Source organism: Giraffa tippelskirchi, chromosome 8, assembly GCF_054371585.1.
Source record: "Giraffa tippelskirchi isolate mGirTip1 chromosome 8, T2T-mGirTip1v1.2.pri, whole genome shotgun sequence".
NCBI classification, from domain to species: Eukaryota; Metazoa; Chordata; class Mammalia; order Artiodactyla; family Giraffidae; genus Giraffa; species Giraffa tippelskirchi.
Window position 1 is genome coordinate 7,389,461 of NC_137282.1, and position 20,904 is coordinate 7,410,364.

The following is a 20,904-nucleotide window of genomic DNA, read 5'->3' on the forward strand; positions in this document are numbered from 1 at the left end:
TTTCATCTGGCGAAAACGACATGGATCCCGGTTGGAAAGGATAATTACAACAGCTACTTTCTGCAGGTCACAGGTCCCTAACACTGTAAACCCGGGGCGCCAACAGGTATACACGACTCAGTAGCTCCCAGCCCGCAGCCAGCACTGGCAAAGCGTTCACGCTGCAATCGCTCAAGAAACGCTCGCGGGAGAAACGAGAGAATAAAGGCGCGGCGGCAGTGACACGTGGCCGAGCGGAAGGTCCGAACAGCAGCTCGATCGCCGGCGGCGCTGCGGGCCCAGAAACCGCGCAGAGCTTTCGGAACGTCCACTCCGCGGGTGAGCCCCGGCCTAGGGGCTCCCGGCACCGCCCCGGGCCCAGCCCCGCCTCTCCGGCGTCCTGGGGCCGCCCAGGCGGCGCGCGCGCAGGCTCCTCGGCGGCACAGCGGTCGCGCCCTGAGCCCGCGGACGAGCGTCCGCTGCTCCGCGGCCTCGGAGATCTGGACGCTCCCCGGCCGAGGCCCCCGCCGGGCGCAGGCGCCGAGGCCGCCCGCAAACCCGGAAGCGCTCGGCGCGGCCCGCGCCTGCGCAGTAGCGGCCCCGGCGGCGGCCAGGCCCGCCGCGTCCCCCCGCCCCGAGGTCCGGCGAGCTCGGGCGGCGTCATGTCCGCCCAGGGCGACTGCGAGTTTCTGGTGCAGCGAGCCCGCGAGCTGGTGCCGCAGGACCTGTGGGCCGCCAAGGCGTGGCTCATCACGGCGCGCAGCCTCTACCCGGCCGACTTCAACATCCAGGTGAGGCCGGGCGGGCGCGCGGGGGGCGCGGCTCCCACTGCCCTGCGCCCCCCGCCCCAGCCTCCCCAGCCTCCCCGAGAAGCCGGCCTGGGGACTCCGGGTCCGGCCGCCCGGGCCGGGGCCACGGGAGCGTCAGCCGCCCTGCGGCCGGGCCCGCGCCGGGTGCCGCGGGGGCAGAGGCGGGATGGGGGTGTCCTGGGTGCCTGCGCGGGCGAGCTGGGGTGCGGGGTGCTGAGCACAGGAGCCCACCTGGGCGGTGGCTGTGTAAAGGGGGGAATGCCGCGTGTCTGCAGTCACCGCCGCCGTGCGTAAAGGTATCAGAGCCGCGGAACACTTCACACCGTTCCCGGCAACCACACAGGGCGCCGGCGACCTGGGAGCCGGGCCTGCACTAACCTGGTCCCCGGGCTGTGAGCGACCGAGTCCTGAGGCTTCATTAACCGGGTGGTGCCCGACCCCAGGACCTCCAGGGGCGGGGACGCGGGGCGGGCTCTGGTGGTCTGGGTCACCAGGTGGTGCCAGACCATAGGACCTCCAGGGATGGGGTTAGGGGGCGGGCTCTGATGGTCTGTGTTGCCAGGTGATGCTCGACCTTAGGGCCTCCAGGGACGGGGCGGAGTGTCAGGGTGGGGGCCTCTGATGGTCTGTGTCACCAGGTAATGCTCCACCTTAGGACCTCCAGGGACGGGGTGGAGTGTTGGGGTGGGGGGCTCTGGTGGTCTGGGTCACCAGGTGGTGCTCGACCTTAGGGCCTCCAGGGATGGGGTGGGGTTGGGGGCTCTGATGCTCTGGGTCACCAGGTGATGCTCCACCTTAGGACCTCCAGGCATGGGGTGGAGTGTTGGGGTGGGGGACTCTGGTGGTCAGGGTCACCAGGTGGTGCTCGACCTTAGGGCCTCCAGGGATGGGCTTGGGGGGCGGGCTCTCATGGTCTGTAACCAACTGATACTCCACCTTAGGGCCTCCAGCAATGGGGCGGAGTGGGGGGCCTCTGATGGTCTGTGTCACCAGGTGATGCTCCACCTTAGGGCCTCCAGTGATGGGCTTGGGGGGCAGGCTCTGATGGTCTGTGTCACCGGGTGATGCTCCACCTTAGGGCCTCCAGCAGTGGGGCGGAGTGGGGGGGCTCTGATGGTCTGGGCTACCAGATGGTGCCAGATTCTCGGACCTCCATGGGTGGGGACGGTGGAGGAGCAGGCCGGGCGGGCAGAGGACCTGACCGCACCCCGGCTGTGTTGCAGTATGAGATGTACACCATCGAGCGGAATGCAGAGCGGACGGCCACCGCCGGCAGGCTGCTCTACGACATGTGAGTGGGGAGCTGACCCGACCTCTTGGGGTGGGGAACTGATTTCTGTCTGTAGAAGAGGGAGTTGGGCGGAGGTCTGAAGTTCTGGGGGTCAGGTACCTAAAGCGTATTTTTTCATGGATCTAGGCCTTCCGTTATCTGCAGAGAAGTCTAACTAGGTCTTGTTAAAACTCTTCTGTTCAGTCATTTATTTTATTTTGGAAATAATACACGGTCTTCTCAGAAGTTTAGACAGTACTGAAGCATAGAGAATAATAAGTGGAAGTCCCTCCTGGCCTCAACCAGAGTTGTGTGTGTATGTGTACACACAGTACACATCAGTAGGTTCTGGGGGAGGGCTTGCAGCAGTGAGCGTTACTGCTCACCCACGGTGATGGACCCCTTTCCAGGTCAACATGTAAAGATCTGTTTAGTTCTTTTTCACATCTACATAGCATTTCACCCTTCTTTTATTGGGGGACATTTAGGGAGCTTCCAGTTGATTGAGATTATATTCAAGAGTGTCAGAAAGTAATTCTGTACTCAGGTTTTGGTGTTTTTCTTTAGATTCTTCAACATAGGTTTGCACAGTCAAAGGGTGCATGCGTTTTAAATTTTGATGCACTATCAAACTGCTTTCCAAAAAGTGCTGTTCCTGTTTACATCTCCATGGCTGGTGTGTAAGAGTGTTGCTTTCCCATAGCGTTGCCAGCACTTGGATATTATCAGCCTTCCCATCAGCTGTTAATTTTCACCAGTGCCACAGGAGAAAGGGCTTCCCAGGTGGCTCAGCAGTAAAGAATCCACCCGCAATGCCAGAGATGTGGGTTCGATCCCTGGGTCAAGAAGATCCCTGGAGAAGGGAATGGCAACCCACTCCAGTATTCTTGCCTGGAGAATCCCATGGACAGGGGAGCCTGGTGGGCTACAGTCTATAGGGTTGCAAAGAGTTGGCCGCAACTGAAGCATCCAAGCACTCATGCACAGGAGAAAACAATATCTTGCTATTTTTAAAAACTTGTGTTCAATGTATTACTAGTAAGACTGAGTATCTTTTCTAAAGATATTTGGCTATTTGTATTTTTTCTATGATTTGCCTTTGCCCATTTTTTCTTTTGGGAGGTCTCTTTTTTCTTCCTTGTTTGCTTTTCGGGAGTGCTTTACATATTATGATCATTTGTCTTTTCACTTATTAAAAAAGCTTAAGTCTATTGTAAGGACCCTTATTTTTCTTAGTTTTTATTTTTATATCTTTATTTTCATTTGTTTTGGTTTATCTATGTTTTCATTTGGGATAAAGAAAAATGTGTTTTTCTCAGATGCTACTGTTTTTACTTTCTTTTTTGGATGCTATGTAGAATCTGACATTTTAATTTAATGCATTCATTTTTAAAAATAGGTTTGTGAATTTCCCAGATCAGCCAGTGGTGTGGAGAGAGATCAGCATTATTACCTCAGCATTAAGAAACGATTCACAGGATAAACAAACCCAATTCTTAAGAAGTAAGAACAAAGTGATAACGTAATAGTGTACAAACTACTACTTCCAGAATGTCAAATTCTTTGTAATAATTTCACACAAAAAAGTCACATCTGTGTTATTGGTACCCATGTATGTGTTTTGTTCTTGTCAGCCGAAGCCTGTACAAATGTCACTTGGTCCCTTGAGCATTTGCTTAGAACCCTTTAAATTTTCTTAAAGGATGTGGATATTAGCATGGGGAACTGAATATATTTTAACAGGTTCTGCAATAATCAGAAAGCAACTGTAGATTATGCAGACCTCCACAGGACAGAAGAGAAACTTTTAGTAATTTATGAACTTTCTCATTAACCTTCATTCTGTGTTGGGTGCTATAGCCAATGCAATATTTCAGATTCTGGACAAAAAAGGAAGTAGATGGTTCATGCCATTTCAGCTTACGTGCATGCTTTTTATCTTAGCCAGCAGCAAGCACTGTTGTGACCCTTCCCAGACATCCTTCTTCTCTTCTAGACCCAGTGAGGCCTCCAGATATTTCACAGTCATTCCTCAAACATCTTATACCCAGTACCCTGACCTGGAAGCCTTCCAGGTTGTGAGTTTGCAATTGCGGTTCTTTTACTTAGTGAATACTAAGTATACTTCACTTACATGCTAAGTGAAGTGGTTCTTCATTCAGTATATCCCATTCTGTGCCCGATGATGCCTTTTTTCCTCTTTCGCTTCTATATTTTCTTTCTGAAAGACTTCAAAAAGTGAAATGTGTTGTATACAGGTTTATTTGAAACTCTTCCTGGACGGGTCCAGTGTGAAATGTTACTGAAGGTTACGGAACAATGCTTCAACACTTTGGAACGTTCAGAAATGCTGCTTCTACTTCTGAGACGCTTCCCAGAAACCGTTGTGCAACATGGGGTAAGATAAAATTGATCAATGGAGTCACAGTATGTTTAAGAGTTAGAGTGTGTATATTATTCTAAAGCAGATTATTCTCATTCTGAGGAGCACCAGAAAAGGTTGAACTCAAAGGAATCCTTGTCGGTAAAGCTAGAAGGATGTCACTGTTACCAGACTCTGAATTTCCAGTAGAAATTGTCTTACCGGTATAAGGAAATTAGCACCAAGCTATGACAGTGCTTTTGTTGTTGTTGCTATCATTCAGTCGCTCGGTCGAGTCCGACTCTTTGCGACCCCATGGACTGCAGCACGCCAGGCTTCCCTGTCCTTCACCATCTCCCAGAGCTTGCTCAAACTCATGTCCACTGAGTCGGTGGTGCCATCCCACCATCTCATCCTCTGTCGTCCCCTTTTCCTCCCACCTTCAATCTTTCCCAGCATCAGGGTCTTTTCCAGTGAGTCTGCTCTCACATCAGGTGGCCAAAGTGCTACTTACTTTCAATTTGTAAAGTACAGTAAAATTTTTAAAGATAACCTATTTCATAGTTTTCAACTCTGTGTTGGAATTTAAAGGAGAGCCATAGCTGGTGGTATGAACGGGCACGTTTTTCACGTGCTTCTGCCGTGTGCTCACTGTTCTTCCTCTGCTCCGCCCTTTCCTCACACATCCGATCGTTACCGAGTGTTGCTGGCAAGTGCTAGTCAGTGTGTGGTCGCTCCTGGAGGTGGGCAGCATCCTGCTTTGCAGCTGTGTTCATCACTTCCCATCGCCAGTAATGGAGAGCTGGGCTTCTGATCATTAACTCTTAATTCAGACCCTTTGGCTTATTCTTTCTGGCTCCATTTTCATGGCTGCTGCCCCCGTTAACCGTCGCTGTATCTCCGTGTGTTAGTTTCAAGGGGCTGCTGTAACAAAGTGCCAGAACCTGGGTGCCTTAAAACAATAGAAGTTTATTCTCTCACAGCCCAAAAGCAAGGTATGGCCAGGGCCGTGCTCCCCATGAGGGCTCAGGGAGGACTCCTGTCCACCTCTTCCTGGCCCCTGGGGCACCAGCGATCCTCGTCATTCCTTGGGTTGTGGCTTCATCTTTCAGTTTCCGCCTCTGTTGTCACCTGGCCCGTCTTTCTGTGTTGTCCCTATGTCTGTACATGACCTTATAAAAACACCAGTCACTGGATTACGACCCACCCTGATCCCGAATGACTTCATCTTAACTAATTACATCTATGAAGACTTTTCTATAAGCTAAATATGTGAGGTCACATCCTGACGTCCTGAGTGGACATAAATTTTTGGAGGGGACAGTGTTCAACCTACTGTCCTTCCTGACTTTAACTTTCAGCCTCATGTAATCATTCACATGGTAACCCCTCCTCTCATCCCCTGTATCACCAGGTGGTTGCAAGGAAGACAATGCAGAGGTTTTGGTGGGTTTGTACAAGCCAGCTTTCCACTGGGCTAGGACATCAGAATAGGAGGGTGGCCTGAAGACCCAAACAGTTCTGTCCTACCTAGTCCAGGCTGTGTGACTGGCTCCTCCTGGAAACTCTTGAAAGTGCGAAGTTTTGTCTATATAATGCATCTTGATGTAGAGAATCAAGTCAGTTTCCGAATTTCTTAGAAAAACCTCTACATCTCTGTTATCATTCTGTCTAGCTCCAGTGCCTCCATTAAGGTTTTTAGACATTTGATTGACCTTTTAATTGTACTGGTTCAGAGGAGAATAAGACGACAGTGGTCTGTGGTCAGATGAACGTGGGATTCCCTTCTGGGCAGGGTTGCTGATGTATTCTTTTGTTTTCTAGCCTTGAAAGTGAGAATTCTTGTTTCTCAGGGAAGTTTGAATATACGAACTATGTGGTAAATCAGTAAATCAGATGCACTGTTTCTTCATGTAATTCGGACATCTGAAACGTAACACATTTAAATGATGAGGTGTGTTTTGAAACAGGTTGGCCTTGGGGAGGCACTCTTAGAGGCTGAGACTATTGAGGAACAAGAATCTCCTGTCAACTGCTTTAGAAAATTATTCGGTAAGAAAAATTGCATCTCGTATTAATTCCTTAGGGTCAGTAGAATGTGCTGGGGGTATCATTTCAGAAATAAGTTCATTTATAGAAAGCAAAGGAATTCTTCACATTATGGGATTTAAATCCTTGTTTTTTTTTTCGATTCAGACAGCATTTTAAGCAACTTCTAAATTTTTGTTATGTAATGGCTAATACCTCTGAAAGAATACATGTAACTGTGTATTTGGGTGTGAAGCGCAGTGGTAAACACCTGTCACTCATGATGCTTCGTCTTCGTCTCTTTGCTGACTCTGTCCACTAGCGTCCCTCTACATCGCAGTTTCTAAATAACTGGGCCATAAGGGTGTTCTTTGCTTCCTGTCTACTCTTGGCCAAGTGCACTAAAAACTAAACTTTGTTTTTGCCAGAACCCAAGAGAAGCCAAACAACTTAATCAGTTTTTCCTCGTTTTCCCTTCTGAACAGTGTGTGATGTCCTTCCTCTAATAATTAACAACCACGACGTCCGGTTGCCTGCCAATTTGCTCTATAAGTACTTGAACAAAGCAGCCGAATTTTACATAAATTATGTCACTAGATCGACTCAAATAGAGAATCAGCATCAAGGTAAGTGGGAATAGCTGGCAATTTATTTTAATTTGTTGTATTTTTTCATTTTGTAAAATTTCCAGCTCAGAAATCCCTCAGTGTTTTGATTATTCTCCTCTGGATATGTACCAGTTTGACAGTCTTGAGGGTTCCTAGAAAAAAACACTACACTTAAGAGATCAGACTTTTCTGGAACCAGTGTTACCCCTCGATTGAAACAGGGAAGCTGCTAAACCGTAAGGTTAGCTTCGTACGTGGACCGCAGCTCACAGGTCCCTTCCTGCTCCGCCAGGGGTGGACACAAGCATGTTGAGATTCTGTGTTCTTGCCTTTTGCATGGGAAGTCAGACCTTTTTTTTCTCTATTAAGTACCAACCACATAAATCGTAAGTCCTGGGGCATCCATGGCGGCCCAGTGGTCAAGACTCAGCACTTCCGGTACAGGGGGTGCAGGTCTGATACCCGGTCGGGGAACTGAGGTCCCACATGCTGCAGGGCATGGCCAAAAATATGTAGTAAAAGCATTTTTTAAAAATAAGTAGTCATGTTAATTAATTATAAACTACTTTTTCCCCCCACATCTCAGGTGCTCAGGAAACATCTGATTTAATGTCACCGAGCAAACGTAGCTCTCAGAAGTACGTTATAGAAGGACTGACAGAAAAATCGTCCCAGATTGTGGACCCTTGGGAGAGATTATTTAAGATTTTAAATGTTGTTGGAATGAGATGTGACTGGCAGATGGATAAAGGAAGACGGTAAAAATGCATTCATTTCCTAGACTGCACAACAAATCATTTGATAGCATAATCTCTAAAAAACAAAATACTTTTTTTTTAGAACTATATAATATATGGGTACACCTCTGCCTAGGACAGATTCTGTAACTGTCAGTATTTATGCAGGGGTGTAGTTTTTCACTTCATTTAAAGATTCCCAGCAGGAGCATGAACTCTTCAGATGCTGTTGAGTTTGAAGCTCTCCTTGATGCTTCAGTTCAGTTCATGTCCGATTCTTTGCGACCCCATGGACCGCAGCACTCCAGGCCTCCCTGTCCATCACCAACTCCTAGAGTTTACTCAGACTCATGTCCATTGAGTTGGTGATGCCATCCAACCATCTCATCTTCTGTTGTCCCCTTCTCCTCCTGCCCCCAATCTTTCCCAGCATCAGGGTCTTTTCAAATGGGTCAGCTCTTCGCATCAGGTGGCCAAAGTATTGGAGTTTTAGCTTCAGCATCAGTCCTTCCAATGAATATTCAGGACTGATCTCCTTTAGGATTGATTGGTTGGATCTCCTTGCCGTCCAAGGGACTCTCAAGAGTCTTCCCCAACACCACAGTTCAAAAGCATCAATTCTTTGGCACTCAGCTTTCTTTATAGCCCAACTCGCACATCCATACATGACTACTAGAAAAACCATAGCTTTGACTAGACGGACCTTTGTTGGCAAAGTAATGTCTCTGCTTTTTAATATGCTGTCTGGGTTGGTCATAACTTTTCTTCCAAGGAGCAAGCATCTTTTAATTTCATGGCTGCAGTCACCATCTGCAGTGATTTTGGAGCCCAAAAAAAGTGCTTAGAGGAAAGAGAACCTACTTGGCACATTTGTGTCAGGAGCTCTTGTCCTGACGCTGCTCTGATTCAGAAGGGGAATCTGCCTCCATCTGCAGACAGTGGAGAGTAATTTTACCTGCCCAGAGCCACATGTGGTAGTTGTCATGGTTCAGTAGTTGTAGTGGTCCTATGGGCGCTTTTCTCCTGTAGACGTTTTGCTGACAAGCTCAGAGTAATTAGATAATTTTTATTGTCCTTCATCTTTCAGAAGCTATGGTGATATTTTGCATAGAATGAAGGATCTCTGCAGATACATGAACAACTTTGATAATGAAGCTCATGCAAAATATAAAAACCAAGTGGTTTACTCCACCATGCTGGTCTTCTTTAAGAACGCGTTCCAGTATGTCAGCAGCATACAGCCGTCTCTCTTCCAAGGTTGGTGGAAGAACTGTGGAGTGTCCCAGAACCCTGGCCTAATTGAGGGTGGTGAGGACAATGAAAATGTTCACCTTCACATTGTTCTTGGGTCCAAATAACTGCCCGTGCTTTTATGAGTTGATGGTTTTTGTGTACGTTTTCACTAAAAACTTCTGTATCAAAGGATCAGTGGTATTCTGAAACTAAATACAGATACTGAATGCCTCTTTTACAAAGCAGCAGATGTAGCTGAGTATTGACGTAGATTTCACAGTAAATTCTCAATAGACAAAGATTTTTTAAATAACATGTATGCATATAAATGCTAGAGGATGTGAAAAATAGAAATATCACAAGATGAACTACCCACAATACTTACAGTATAACGTAGCTCTCTTTTTTTTGCATATTATCTATAGTATTTCATATACTTAGATTATCTCATATATTAGATTATCATATATTTAAATAATGTATGTGTATCCTTGTCGTTTTTCTGTTTTGTTGGTAATTCTGTACTTTGTGATCATTGTAAGAAATTGGTAGATAACATAAGAACAAACACAAAGAAGGAACTTGGCCGTTGTCCATCAAGAGAGACGTTTATTGACAGTTGGGTGTGTATCTGCACAGTTTTTATTTCTGTATGCGTGTGCTTATTTGTTGAGCTCATTGGGACGATACTGGACATGTTTTCACGCGGTGCTTGAGCAGGTCCCCACCTGGTGTTAAGGACTCTTTTCCTCACCACATTGTGAGTGTCGTTCTGTTCGCTCCATCCACAGGTCCCAACGCCCCGAGCCAAGTCCCGCTGGTTCTCCTGGAGGACGTATCGAACGTGTATGGAGATGTCGAGATCGATCGCAGTAAACACGTACATAAGAAGAGGAAACTGGCCGAGGGGAGAGAAAAAACCATGGTACTTCTTTCCCATATAATTATCAGCGGATGATATGTCCGCGGTTTGCTGGAAACGGGTCACCTGGGTCACCGCCCGCTCCCTGCTCCCACTCTGGCTCCCACAGCCTCTTCTCTTTTTATAACGTGAATTAGACATCGCTTTGGTCACTGACAGCTTCCCACCACTTGCAGAATAAAGTCCGAACTCTCTTCTTTGGCTCCAGAGCAGGCACGAGCAGGCCCCTGTGCTGCGGACCCTCCGGCCCTTCCCAGGCTCAGCCCAGCTCACGGCCACCCCCTGGGTCCCGCCACTCAGCGCTCAGCCCGGGTGTTCTTCCTCCCCGAGGCTGCCTCCAGATGGCCCTCGGTTTTCTCTCTCTGTTCCTGTAGTTTAATTGCGTGTGGCCCTTAGTGAGGTCTGTTCTTAAATCTTTCCTGGTTGGTTGTCTTGCCGTCTGTGTCCCTTCACCGGAGCACAAGGTCTTCGGGGCCGCCAGCAGCATCTGTCTCATTCACCCCATGTCCTGGGCATCCGTCCGACGGCGCCTGCGCCCCCACGGGCCTTTGGTGCCGGAGGGGCTCTGCTGTGCCCTCCCCGGGGTGGGTCCAGGCGCGGGACAGCTGTTGAGCGTCCTAGCCGTCCCCTGTCGTGTGCGTCCGGCAGGCTCTGCTCTCACGCTCCGTCCCCCCGTCTGCCCCGCCTGATGTGGGTCCAGCCAGCTCTGTCCCGCTGTGGCAGGGGACATACAGATTATATGTTTATATGTTAAGGGCCCTGGAGGCCCGTGAGCTCAGCTCACATGTCTTGTTTTACTCACAGTGTTTGGTTTTTAGTAACCCAGCATCTAAAACGTGGGCGCTTTCTCATCACAATCCAGATGGACTTCCCTTTACTAACTGATGTCTTATAACTGATGCTGGTCCCTGGTGGAGGCCACCCCTGGAGCCGGGTAGACGTTCTGCCCAAAGCCTAAGTGCCTGCTCAGGTGACCGGCCAGGCGACTGGAGGTGGGGGGGTGGGGAGGGTCCTCCCTGTGGGCAGTGTTCCCGCCCACACACGCCCTGTACTTGCCCTGTGGTCAGGACTCCGGCCTCAGAGTCTCCTCTCAGAATGTGCTTTTGTGTTCCTGTAAATTCTGCAGACCGTCTGGAACTCCGTACCAACCCCCTGCATCGGAGGTCCCTTCCTGATCTCATTTTGAGGCAGGAATGTATTCCATAAGCTGCCACAGCAATGAACACACCACTCCTATTTCTGTATCTCACTAGACTGCCCACCTGTGACTGGGAGATGGCCCTGGAGAGTCAGGATGCCTGAGAGATTGAGGAGCGTGTCATCACCAAGGGGATAAGGAGATGAAGCTAAACAGGGTGGGGCGGGGAGGGTCCCTGGATGTCAAGGAATGGGGAGAAAGGTGGGGAGTAGGAGGGAAGTGCCTTTTCTTTCTGAGATTAGCTTCAGGAGTAGAACTCTGTTTTTTTTAACGCTAGTTGATTTACAATGTTAGTTTCAGTGGTACAGCTTTAGATTCTTTTCCATCCCAGGGTTTTATAAGGTACTGAATACAGTTTCCTGTGCTATATGGTGGGTCCTTGTTGGTTAGCTGTTTTACATATGGTAGTGTGCATATGTCAACCCCATACTTCTACTTTATCTCCCCTACCCCTTCTCCCCCACTTTCCCCTTGGTAATCATAAGTTTTCTGTGTCTGTGAGTCTGTCTTGTAAATAACTTGGTGTCATTTTTTAGACTCCACATACACGTGATATCTTACAGTATTTGTCTTTCTCTGACTTCACTTGGTATAATAATCTGTTGGTCCCTCCACATTGATGCAGATAGCATTATTTCATTCTTTGTGGCTGAGTAATATCCTACTATGTATACGTATAGTAATATTCCACTGTGTGTATATACCACATCTTGATGTTTTCATCTGTTGACGGACACTTAGGTTGCTTCCATGTCTTGGCTGTTGTGAACAGTGTTGCAGTGAACGTTGGGGTGCATATATCTTTTCAAATAGAGTTTTCTCCAGATCAGTACCCAGGAGGGGGATTGCTGGATCATACGGCAGTTCAGTTTGTAGTCTTTTAAAGGAACCTCCATATTGATCTCCATAGTGGGTGCACCAATTTGCATTTCCACCAACAGTGTAGGAGGGTTCCCTTTTCTCCACACCCTCTCCAGCATTTATTGTTGTAGACTTTTTGATGATGGCCATTCCGACTGATGTGAGGTGATACCTCATTGTCATTTTGGTTTGCATTTCTCTAATAATTAGCATTGTTGAGCATCTTTTCATGCGCCTGTGGGCCACCTGTATGTCTTCTTTGGGAAAATATCTTTTTAAGTCTTCTGCCCGTTTTTTGATTGGGTTGTCTGTTTCTCTGTTATGAATTATATGAACTATCTGTGTATTTTGGAAATTAATCCTTTATTGGTCCCATTGTATACGGGTACTTGCTCCCAGTCCATTGGTTACCTGTGTGTTCTGTTTATGGTTTCCTTTGCTGCACAAAAGTTTATAAGTTTGATTTGGCGCCATTTATTTATTTTTGCTTTTATTTCTTTTGCCTTGGGAGACTGGTCTAAGAAAATATTACTGTGATTAATGTCCGAGAATGTTTTGCTTATATTCTCTGATAGGAGTTTATGGCGTCATGTGTTATATACATAAGTTTTTAGGCCGTTTAGAGTTTATTTTTGTCTATGGTTCAAGGGAGAGTTCTAATTTCATGGATTTACATGTACCTGTCGAGTTTTTCCAACACCATTTGCTGAGGAGATTGTCTTTTCTCCACTATATATTCTTACTGCCTTTGTTGAAGATTAATTGGCTGGGGGCATGTGGGTTTATTTCTGGGCTCTCTGTTCGCTTTCATTGACCTGTGTGTCTGTTTGTGTGCCAGTACCAGGCTGTTTTGTACTACAGCTTTGTAATATTGTCTGAAGCCTGGGAGGTTATGCTTTATTCTTTTTCCTCAAAATTGCTTTAGCAATTCTAGGTGTTTTGTGGTTCCATATAAGTTTTAGGATTATTTGTTTTAGCTCTGTGAAAAATATCATAGGTAATTTGATAGAGATCACATTAAATCTTTAGATAGCTTTGGGTATGGCAATTTTAACAATATTAATTCTTCCATTCCAAGAACATGGGATATTTTTCCATTTCTTTGAATCATCTTCAGTTTTTATCAGAGTTCCCAACATACAGGTCTTTCACCTCCGTTGTAGGCTTATTCCTAGGTTGTTGGGGGTTTTGTTCATTTGTTTTTGATATGATTTTAAATGAGATTCTTTTTTTAACTTCCTTTTCTGATATTTCACTGTTAGTGTAAAGAAATGCAACAGATTTCTAGCTACTTATCTTGTATCCTGCTACCTCGCTGAATTCGTTAATTAATAGTTTTTGTGTGGAGTCCTTAGGGTTTTCTTTATAGAGTATCATGTCATCCACATACAATGACAGTTCTACCTCTTCCATTCCAATTTGGATACCTTTTATTTCTCTTTCTTGTCTGATTTTTATAGTTAGAATTTCCAATGTTGAATAGGTGTGGTGAGAATGTTCCAAATTGTCTTGTTCCAAATATTAGTGGGAAAACTTTCAGTTTTTCACCTGGAGTATTATGTTGGCCGCGGGTTTGTTGTAAATGACTTTTATTACATTTGAGATATGTTCCCTCTATACCCACTTTGGTGAGAGTTTTCATCAAGAATGGATGTTGAGTTTTATCACATGCTTTTTCTGCATCTGTTGAGATGATCATGTGGCTTTTGTCTTTTCTTTTGCTAATGTGTATATTACATTGATTGATTTGCATATGTTGAATCATCCTGTGACCCTGGGATGCATCCAACTTGGTCATGGTGTATGATCCTTAATATGTGTTGTTGCATTCGGTTTGCTAGTATTTTGTTGAGGATCTTTGCGTCTGTATTCATCAAAGATACTGACTTGTAATGTCTTTTTTTTACAGTGTCTTTGTCTGGTTTGGTATCAGGGTGTTGGTGGCTTCCTAGAGTGACTTTGGGAGTGTTGCCTCCTCCTCAGTGTTTTGGAGGAGTTTGAGAAGGATCAGTATAAGTTCTTTTTTGTATGTTTGGTAGAATTCCAGAGTGAAGTCATATGGTCCTGGACTTTTGTCTGCAGGGAGTTTTTTTTATTACAGATTCTATTTCACTTCTAGTGATCGGTCTGTTCAAATTGTGTTTCTTCCTGACTCAGTTTTGACGATCTGTATGTTTCTGGAGACGTGCCCATTTCTGCCAGGTTGTGCAGTTTGTTGATGTGTATTCATGCCAACAAAATGTCTTCATAGTATGTTCTTAGGATTTTTTTGTCTTTCTACTGTACTGGTTGATATTTCTCCTCCTTCATTTCTTGTTTATTTGGGTACTCTTTTTTTCTTTTTAGTGAGCCTGACTGAGCTTTGTTCTTTTTTTTAATGAGGATTGGATATATTTAGCTGAAATATAGGTACTTTTTTTTTATTGAAATATAGTTGATTTACAATGTTGGATTAATTTCTGCTGTACAGCAAATTGATTCAGTTATAGATATTTTTTTTTTCAGATTCTTTTCCATTATGGCTTATCACAGGATATTGAATAGAGTTCCCTGTGCTACACAGTAGGACCTTGTTGTTTATCTGTCTCCTGTATATAATATGCATCTGTTAATCCCAAACTCCACTCCTTCCTTCCCCAACCTCTCCCCCCAACAACCACAAGTCTGTTTTTGTTTCATAGATATGTTTATTTCTACATATTTTTAAAATGATCTTAGGGGGGTAAAAATCTACAGGGAGAATTTAATTTGGGTCATTGAATTAATAAAAATGACTTTGGTGGAATAAAAGATTCAAGAAATTTTCAGGAAAATTGAGTGGAGCTGTTTTACCTTTACTTGTTCTCAGCAGAAAGTCTGACCATCTCAGTGGCATTTACAATAGTTGCCTTTCCCTGAGACCCTCTGGTTTCTTCAACTTTATATTATCTGAGATGAAAAGCAAATTACAAATCTTTATTATTAAATAAAGTGGGTAAGTGCAGACAAATGGACTCCTAGCCAGACACCTTGCATTGGGTGACTGTTGGAGAAGGTACACGCAGTGAACAAAAGTTCACTTTTAATAATTCAGTTTCTCTCAATTATTTCTCAGAGGACTCAGGCTTTAATTTTTATTCCACTACACAGCAAACTGTTTTTTGGAAGCAAATTAAATAATGTCATGTATTGGAAAAAAGTAAACTATAAAATAGGTACTACTTAATTAAGCTGTATCCCTAAACATAAAGATGTAAGTTTTGGCTTTTATAGCATTAATATGTTTTTAAGTTATTAGAAGTTTTAACTCTGTAGCTTTACTTTGAGGCTGCCATAACCTTCGTATTTTATCCTTAGTATTTATTTAGCCTTATAATTTTATAATCAGAAAACCGTAATTTTAAAAATAAAAATTGAAAGGATGAAAATTTTATACTATCTTTTAATATTGTTATTTTATATTGTCTTTTAAAATTGTTAAATTCAAAATCTTTTAGTATACTCATGGTCGTATCATTTGATATAAAATTCATGCAGTAATCAGAATTGACATCAGCAATAAACATAATAATGTTCAAGTAGTGAGTATTTCTGTAACTTTAATCATGTTCTTCACATTCTCTAAGCAGAGTTCGGACGACGAAGACTGTTCAGCAAAAGGAAGGAACCGTCACATTGTTATCAACAAGGCAGAACTTGCTAACTCGATCGAGGTGTTGGACAGCTTCAAGCTGGCCAGGGAGAGCTGGGAGCTGCTCTGTTCCCTGGAATTCCTGGACAAGGGTAAGGCGTCCTTGTCCTGTTGGGATAGTTCAGTTTTTATATGGAATCATCACACCAAAAGAGACTCATTATTCTACTCGAAATGTCAAGTCACTAATAGCTAAGTAAACTGATTATGGTAGTTCACACATTTTAGGATCATTTTTGAGCAAGAAGTCCACAATCAGTTACAAATATTCAAATGACCATTTTCCTCTTAACTGCTGCACTGGCTATTGTATTATAATCAGAGTTGGGGTGGAGTTGGAGGGAGAGTTTTTGGTCTTTTAAATTTATATTGCTGGCCCTTTGCTTGCTGGGTTTGTTCTGTGCTTCCCGTTGTTCAGTCCACCTGCATCGTATCTTCCTCCAGCCACATGTACTGAGGTTACAGGAGGTAGTGCTGCTCTGTCTGCAATGATTCCATTGCCTGAGAGTGAAAAGCTCAAACTCCAAACACTGCGGGAAGACTGTTTTGAGTATAGATGTCAATAAGAGGGAGTTTCTCTGTGTAATATTTACACTAGTGAGTATTTCAACGTTACTTAGAAATGACTAGCACTTGGCTAACCAGCATACTTGGGATCAAGGCCCTGACTTTCCTTTTGGCCAGTGGACATTGGTCCCTGGCCTGCTTCTGTCATGTGCCTCTACAGTTGCTTTGTCTAGTTTGTCGTCATGTTTTCTAGTAAACGTCGCGTTACCCGATTTGTCCTTATCACATCTAGAGTTGTGAATAGGTTTGTGACTTGGGGAGGGGATTTTTTTTCTTTTGTTATAGGTCGGCTTTTAAAAAAATGAATAAAACTCTTGGTGTCATGTGTTGATTATTTTAACTAGGTGAAAGCAAAGTAGCTTAAAAGATAAATGAAGTAATGAGTGAAAAGCACTTTGAACAGCTCTTAGCACGATGTGCTTAGTGAGTGTCAGCGCCTAATAAGAATATTTCTTACGTATTACTGGTAAGTATTCTTTCTCAGTGGGTAAAGAATCCACCTGCCAATGCACGAGATGCAGGAGACCCAGGTTCGATCCCTGGGTCGGGAGGATCCCCTGGAGCAGGGAATGGCTACCCACTCCAGTGTTCCTGCCTGGAGCATCCCAGGGACAGAGGATTCTGGCGGGCTACAGTCCATGGGGTCACAGAGTCTGACACAACTGAGCGACTGGCATTGTCACTTCCATTCTGCCCTAACTTTACCCTCTGATTAAAAGTTCCGACCATTGTTTTAGGAATCAAAGTCTAAAGTTACATCCGTGTTTTGATAATTTGTCTCTCTGACTGTTGTTCTCTTGGTGGGTATATCAGATGCTTCTGTGTTACATATCTTTGATAAATGTGTTTTTGAATTCTTGCTCAGAATTTACAAGAATTTGTTTGGCGTGGAAGACGGATACTTGGCTCTGGCTGAGAATCTTCCTCAATGATATGATCATCTATCAGGTATTGTATGTTTATAAGTACCTGTGTCCACACAGGTCCATGATTTCCTGAGAACATTTTGAACGTGAAGGTGTGCGTGTCCCCTCCTGTTCGGAAGACGAGGGTTCTGTCTTCACTGGCGGGGGGACTCTGCTCCACCGCCATCTCGGAACAGCTCCCACCGACGGGCCTATATCTCCTGTGTTACGTGTGGTGTGTCCGGTCACACCTCTCTGTAGACGTCAGAGTTTACTTTTCAATGAAAGACGAGCCCTGCTCAGCCCCCTCTGCTCTGGCGGAGCCCTGCCGCCCAGCTCCGCTGTCCTTGGCCGGGACCTGCCCAGAGGGGAGAGAGGACTCAGTCCCGAGACAGGCTTTGGGCCTACATTGTGGAAATGGGCAGGTTGCTGCTTCCAGCCTTCACGAAGGAGGAATAGTGAAATATTTATCAAGAAATGGCATACCCAAAATGTACTTTTATCAGAGAGCTTGTGTTATTTTATTTCCTCAAGAATTAAGACCAGAAAGAAGAATCTTTGTGTTTGTAAGGTACCTCCATAAAGATCCTCCACTGGCTTTAACCAAGTGGGTTTGATACTGTTGCTAAGTCTCCTTCCCCTTCTCACTTTGCTCAGCAGAGGTACCTGATTTGGAGTTGCTTGCTATTATTATTACTATTATTATTAATTTATTTGTTCTTATTCATTTATTATTTTATTTTGTATTCTTAAGAGGATGTATGAAGATTGTTTGCGAAGATACATATCGTAAAAGAGTCCTTTCTCAGGACAGTTCATGAAGGCACATAGAATATAGGAGCAAAAAGGAAGGGTTTTTTTTGATGGCCTTGTTTTTCCCTCCTTGCTGTTGTGACTTTCTCAGGGTCAATATAAGAAGGCCATCGCCAGCCTGCATCACTTGGCAGCTCTCCAGGGATCACTTCCTCAGCCACAGATCTCGGGGCAGGGCACCTTGGAGCATCAGAGGGCACTCATCCAGCTGGCCACCTGCCACTTTGCTCTGGGGGAGTACAGAGTGAGTCCTGGGTGCCCGCATGGGGACCGTCCAGCGTGCCCTCAGCAACCCTGGGGCTTCCTCTCTTTCCTGGAGTAGTGTTTTAATTCCAGGCATATTTACTTGAAACTTGCTCTTTCTGCCTGGATTTTACTACCTGATCTGCTGGTGAGAAAGCTCAGTGACTGTTTTACTTTGTTTCTGACTTTCCGTCACGTACCTGAAGTCAGGAGATGGGTGCTGAGGAATGGCGGCATTTGATTCTGCGTTCACTCTTGGCCCCACCACTTAACTGGCTCGCTCTCTGCCTCCAGAGTTTTAAGTTTTTAACTGCCCAGCTGCCCATCTCTCGACGCTGGAGCCTCATGACCCTGTGGCCATGGGTGGTTCTGGATGTGCCGGAATGCCAGCCCCTCAGCCCAGGCAGTTAGCTAGGGCTTGGGCAGCTGAGCCCCGGTGTCATCTGCTTCCAGCTCTGAGCAGCCTTACAAGTATTTTCTGGACGTGCCAAGATAGGAAAAAGGCCAGGAAGCAGGGATTTAAGATTGCACTTCCTCGTCTATAAAATGAAGGTCATAGGAGGGTTGTGCCTGACACACAGGAAATGCTCTCTGCACGACCCTGTCACTCCTGGAGTTTGATGGGTGGACCAAGGGTGATGCCCTGCTCTCTGTGGGTCGAGACCACCTGCTCAGTAGGGCGCGGGGGCCGCCTCTCCTCCACTGGTGTGTCCTCTGTCCAGTTTCACACCTGTTTTCTAAACCACACCCTTAGGTGGCTCTCCAAAGCCAGTGCATAGCCCTGCCCTCATCTTCCTCTCCTCTGAAAACCCTTTCTTCTCTTTTCTACATATCAAAACCCTCCCTGCTTTAAGGCTTACATCAGGGTAACCATCCTGCCTAAAACTTGTCCTGGTAGTTTATTATCCTGTGTGTGTTTCTACTTTATTTTAAATTATGCTCCTTTACCGTCTGTCCCATTTTGTTAATTTCTCTACGCAGTGAGTTAGTAAATGTCTTTAAGACAGGGGTGTACTTCTTTTGGACTCCACGGTGCTGTCAAACACTTTAGTAGTTCAGTTAGTACTCGATTAGTTTTTAAGTTTTGTTCTTTTGTTGTTTAACAGCAGAGAGTGGGTTCCATGTTCCCTGAAAGGTCTAGTGCATGGATTTAATCTTAGTTCTTTTTCCGCGTTCACTATCAGGCAAACAGCAGTGACCACGTGGGGTCCTGGGCCCACCAGTGCTCCCCAGCCTCTGTGCCCAGGCGGCCTGCGTGTGCTGCAGAGGCTTTAGTTATGGAGATGAGGTTTCCGTCAGAAGCTTACAGCTAGTTCCTTCTGGTCTCGTCTTCTCCAGATGACGTGTGAGAAGGTCCTCGATTTGATGTGCTACATGGTCCTCCCCCTCCAGGACGGAGGCAAGGCCCAGGAGGAACCCTCCAAAATAAAGCCCAAGTTTAGAAAAGGTACAGTGGCAAATCCTATTTTTATTTTCTAGAAATAGCTTTAGGGCCCACCGCTGGGAGTTTTTTTTTTTAATAGTTCCTACAATTCCTGACAAGGTGATGCCATGAGGTCTGCGGAGCCTGGCAGGTTGTGTAAGAAGCAGAGTGCTCGCCAGGCTTCTCTGGGCTCTGGGTTCACGAGCAGCCATGCGTCTGTCCTCCTTCTGACAGTCTCTTCCCTTCCTGAATGTGCTCTTTTCGAAGAATATCAGTGAACTCCTGTTCCTGTCTTTACCAATTCCAGGAAGCTTTTTGATGATTAGTGGAGAAGGATCGCTCAGCGTATCTCAGGCTGCTTTGAGCTTCACTCCAAGTCTCTCATTTGTTGAAAAATTACATAAGTTGAGCCGTGACGCTTCACAGGGAAGGAAGAGGGCCCCACTGTCCGGATCTCGGTTCCATCTTAGAGGTGGAAAAAGATGCCGTCAAACCCCAGCCAAGTAGAAGACAGGGAGTGATAAAGACAAGAGTAGAAATCAATGAAATAGGGAAAAAAAGAAGAAAAAAACAGAAGGAAATTAATAAAGCCAAAAGTTAATGAAACTGATGAACCCCTAACAAGACTGACCAGAAAGACAGTGGTTACAGATGACCAATATCAGGAACGGAAGAGGGAACATCACCCCAGATCCTGCTGAAATCAGAAGGACAGTAAGAGCATAGGTTGTGAATAACTTTATGCCAATAAATTCAACAATTTAGATGAAATGGAAAAATTCCTTCAAAAACGCAGCTTACCAAAAGGGACATGAAATAGAAAATCAGAATATTTTATATCTATCAAATTAAATTTGTCATCAAAAACTTTCCCACAAAGAAAATTCCAGGTCCAGTTGGCTTCACTGTGAATCCTGTCAAGCATTTAGGAAGAAATGACTTCAATCCTATACATAGTTTTTGAGAAAATAGAGAAAGAGAGAACACTTACCCCTTCAGTTTTTAAGACCAGCATTAACCCTGACAGCAAAACCAAACAAGAGCCTCACAGGAGAAGAACATTAAAGGCCAGTGTCTGTCACGATCACAGATGCCAGAATTCTTAATACGAGCAAATACAGCAGCATATAAGAAAGATAAGACATAACAGCTGAGTGACTGCAGACGTGGTTTAACCCAGGAAAGCAAGTCACCACAGTTCACCACATTTGCTGATTAAAGGAGAAAAATCGTAAGATTGTCTTAATAGACGCAGACAGAATTCAATTATGTCTGC

General features: G+C 45.3%; 1 protein-coding gene across 21 annotated transcripts in view; it reads left to right on the forward strand.

The window, feature by feature from the left end:
• Positions 1-220: 220 nt before the first annotated feature.
• Positions 221-20,904, forward strand: part of INTS10 (integrator complex subunit 10) — a 30,511-nt gene continuing 9,827 nt past the window's right edge. For 4 of the 21 annotated variants that reach the window (XR_014061886.1, XM_081519102.1, XM_081519107.1 and 1 more), the window contains exons 1-13: positions 626-770; positions 2,012-2,079; positions 3,458-3,561; positions 4,317-4,456; positions 6,391-6,472; positions 6,934-7,074; positions 7,643-7,814; positions 8,881-9,050; positions 9,818-9,951; positions 15,616-15,769; positions 17,110-17,192; positions 18,054-18,206; positions 19,544-19,652. Coding sequence is in view for 20 of the 21 variants with exons in the window: in XM_081519102.1 (XP_081375228.1) it covers positions 642-770; positions 2,012-2,079; positions 3,458-3,561; positions 4,317-4,456; positions 6,391-6,472; positions 6,934-7,074; positions 7,643-7,814; positions 8,881-9,050; positions 9,818-9,951; positions 15,616-15,769; positions 17,110-17,192; positions 18,054-18,206; positions 19,544-19,652 (1,639 nt within the window). In the remaining variant the exon portion in view is untranslated. Of the gene's footprint in view, positions 319-625; positions 771-2,011; positions 2,080-3,457; positions 3,562-4,316; positions 4,457-6,390; positions 6,473-6,933; positions 7,075-7,642; positions 7,815-8,878; positions 9,051-9,817; positions 9,952-15,612; positions 15,770-17,109; positions 17,193-18,053; positions 18,207-19,543; positions 19,653-20,904 lie in introns of those variants that run through there. The other 17 variants (XM_081519112.1, XM_081519113.1, XM_081519111.1 and 14 more) reach the window with 9 other exon arrangements.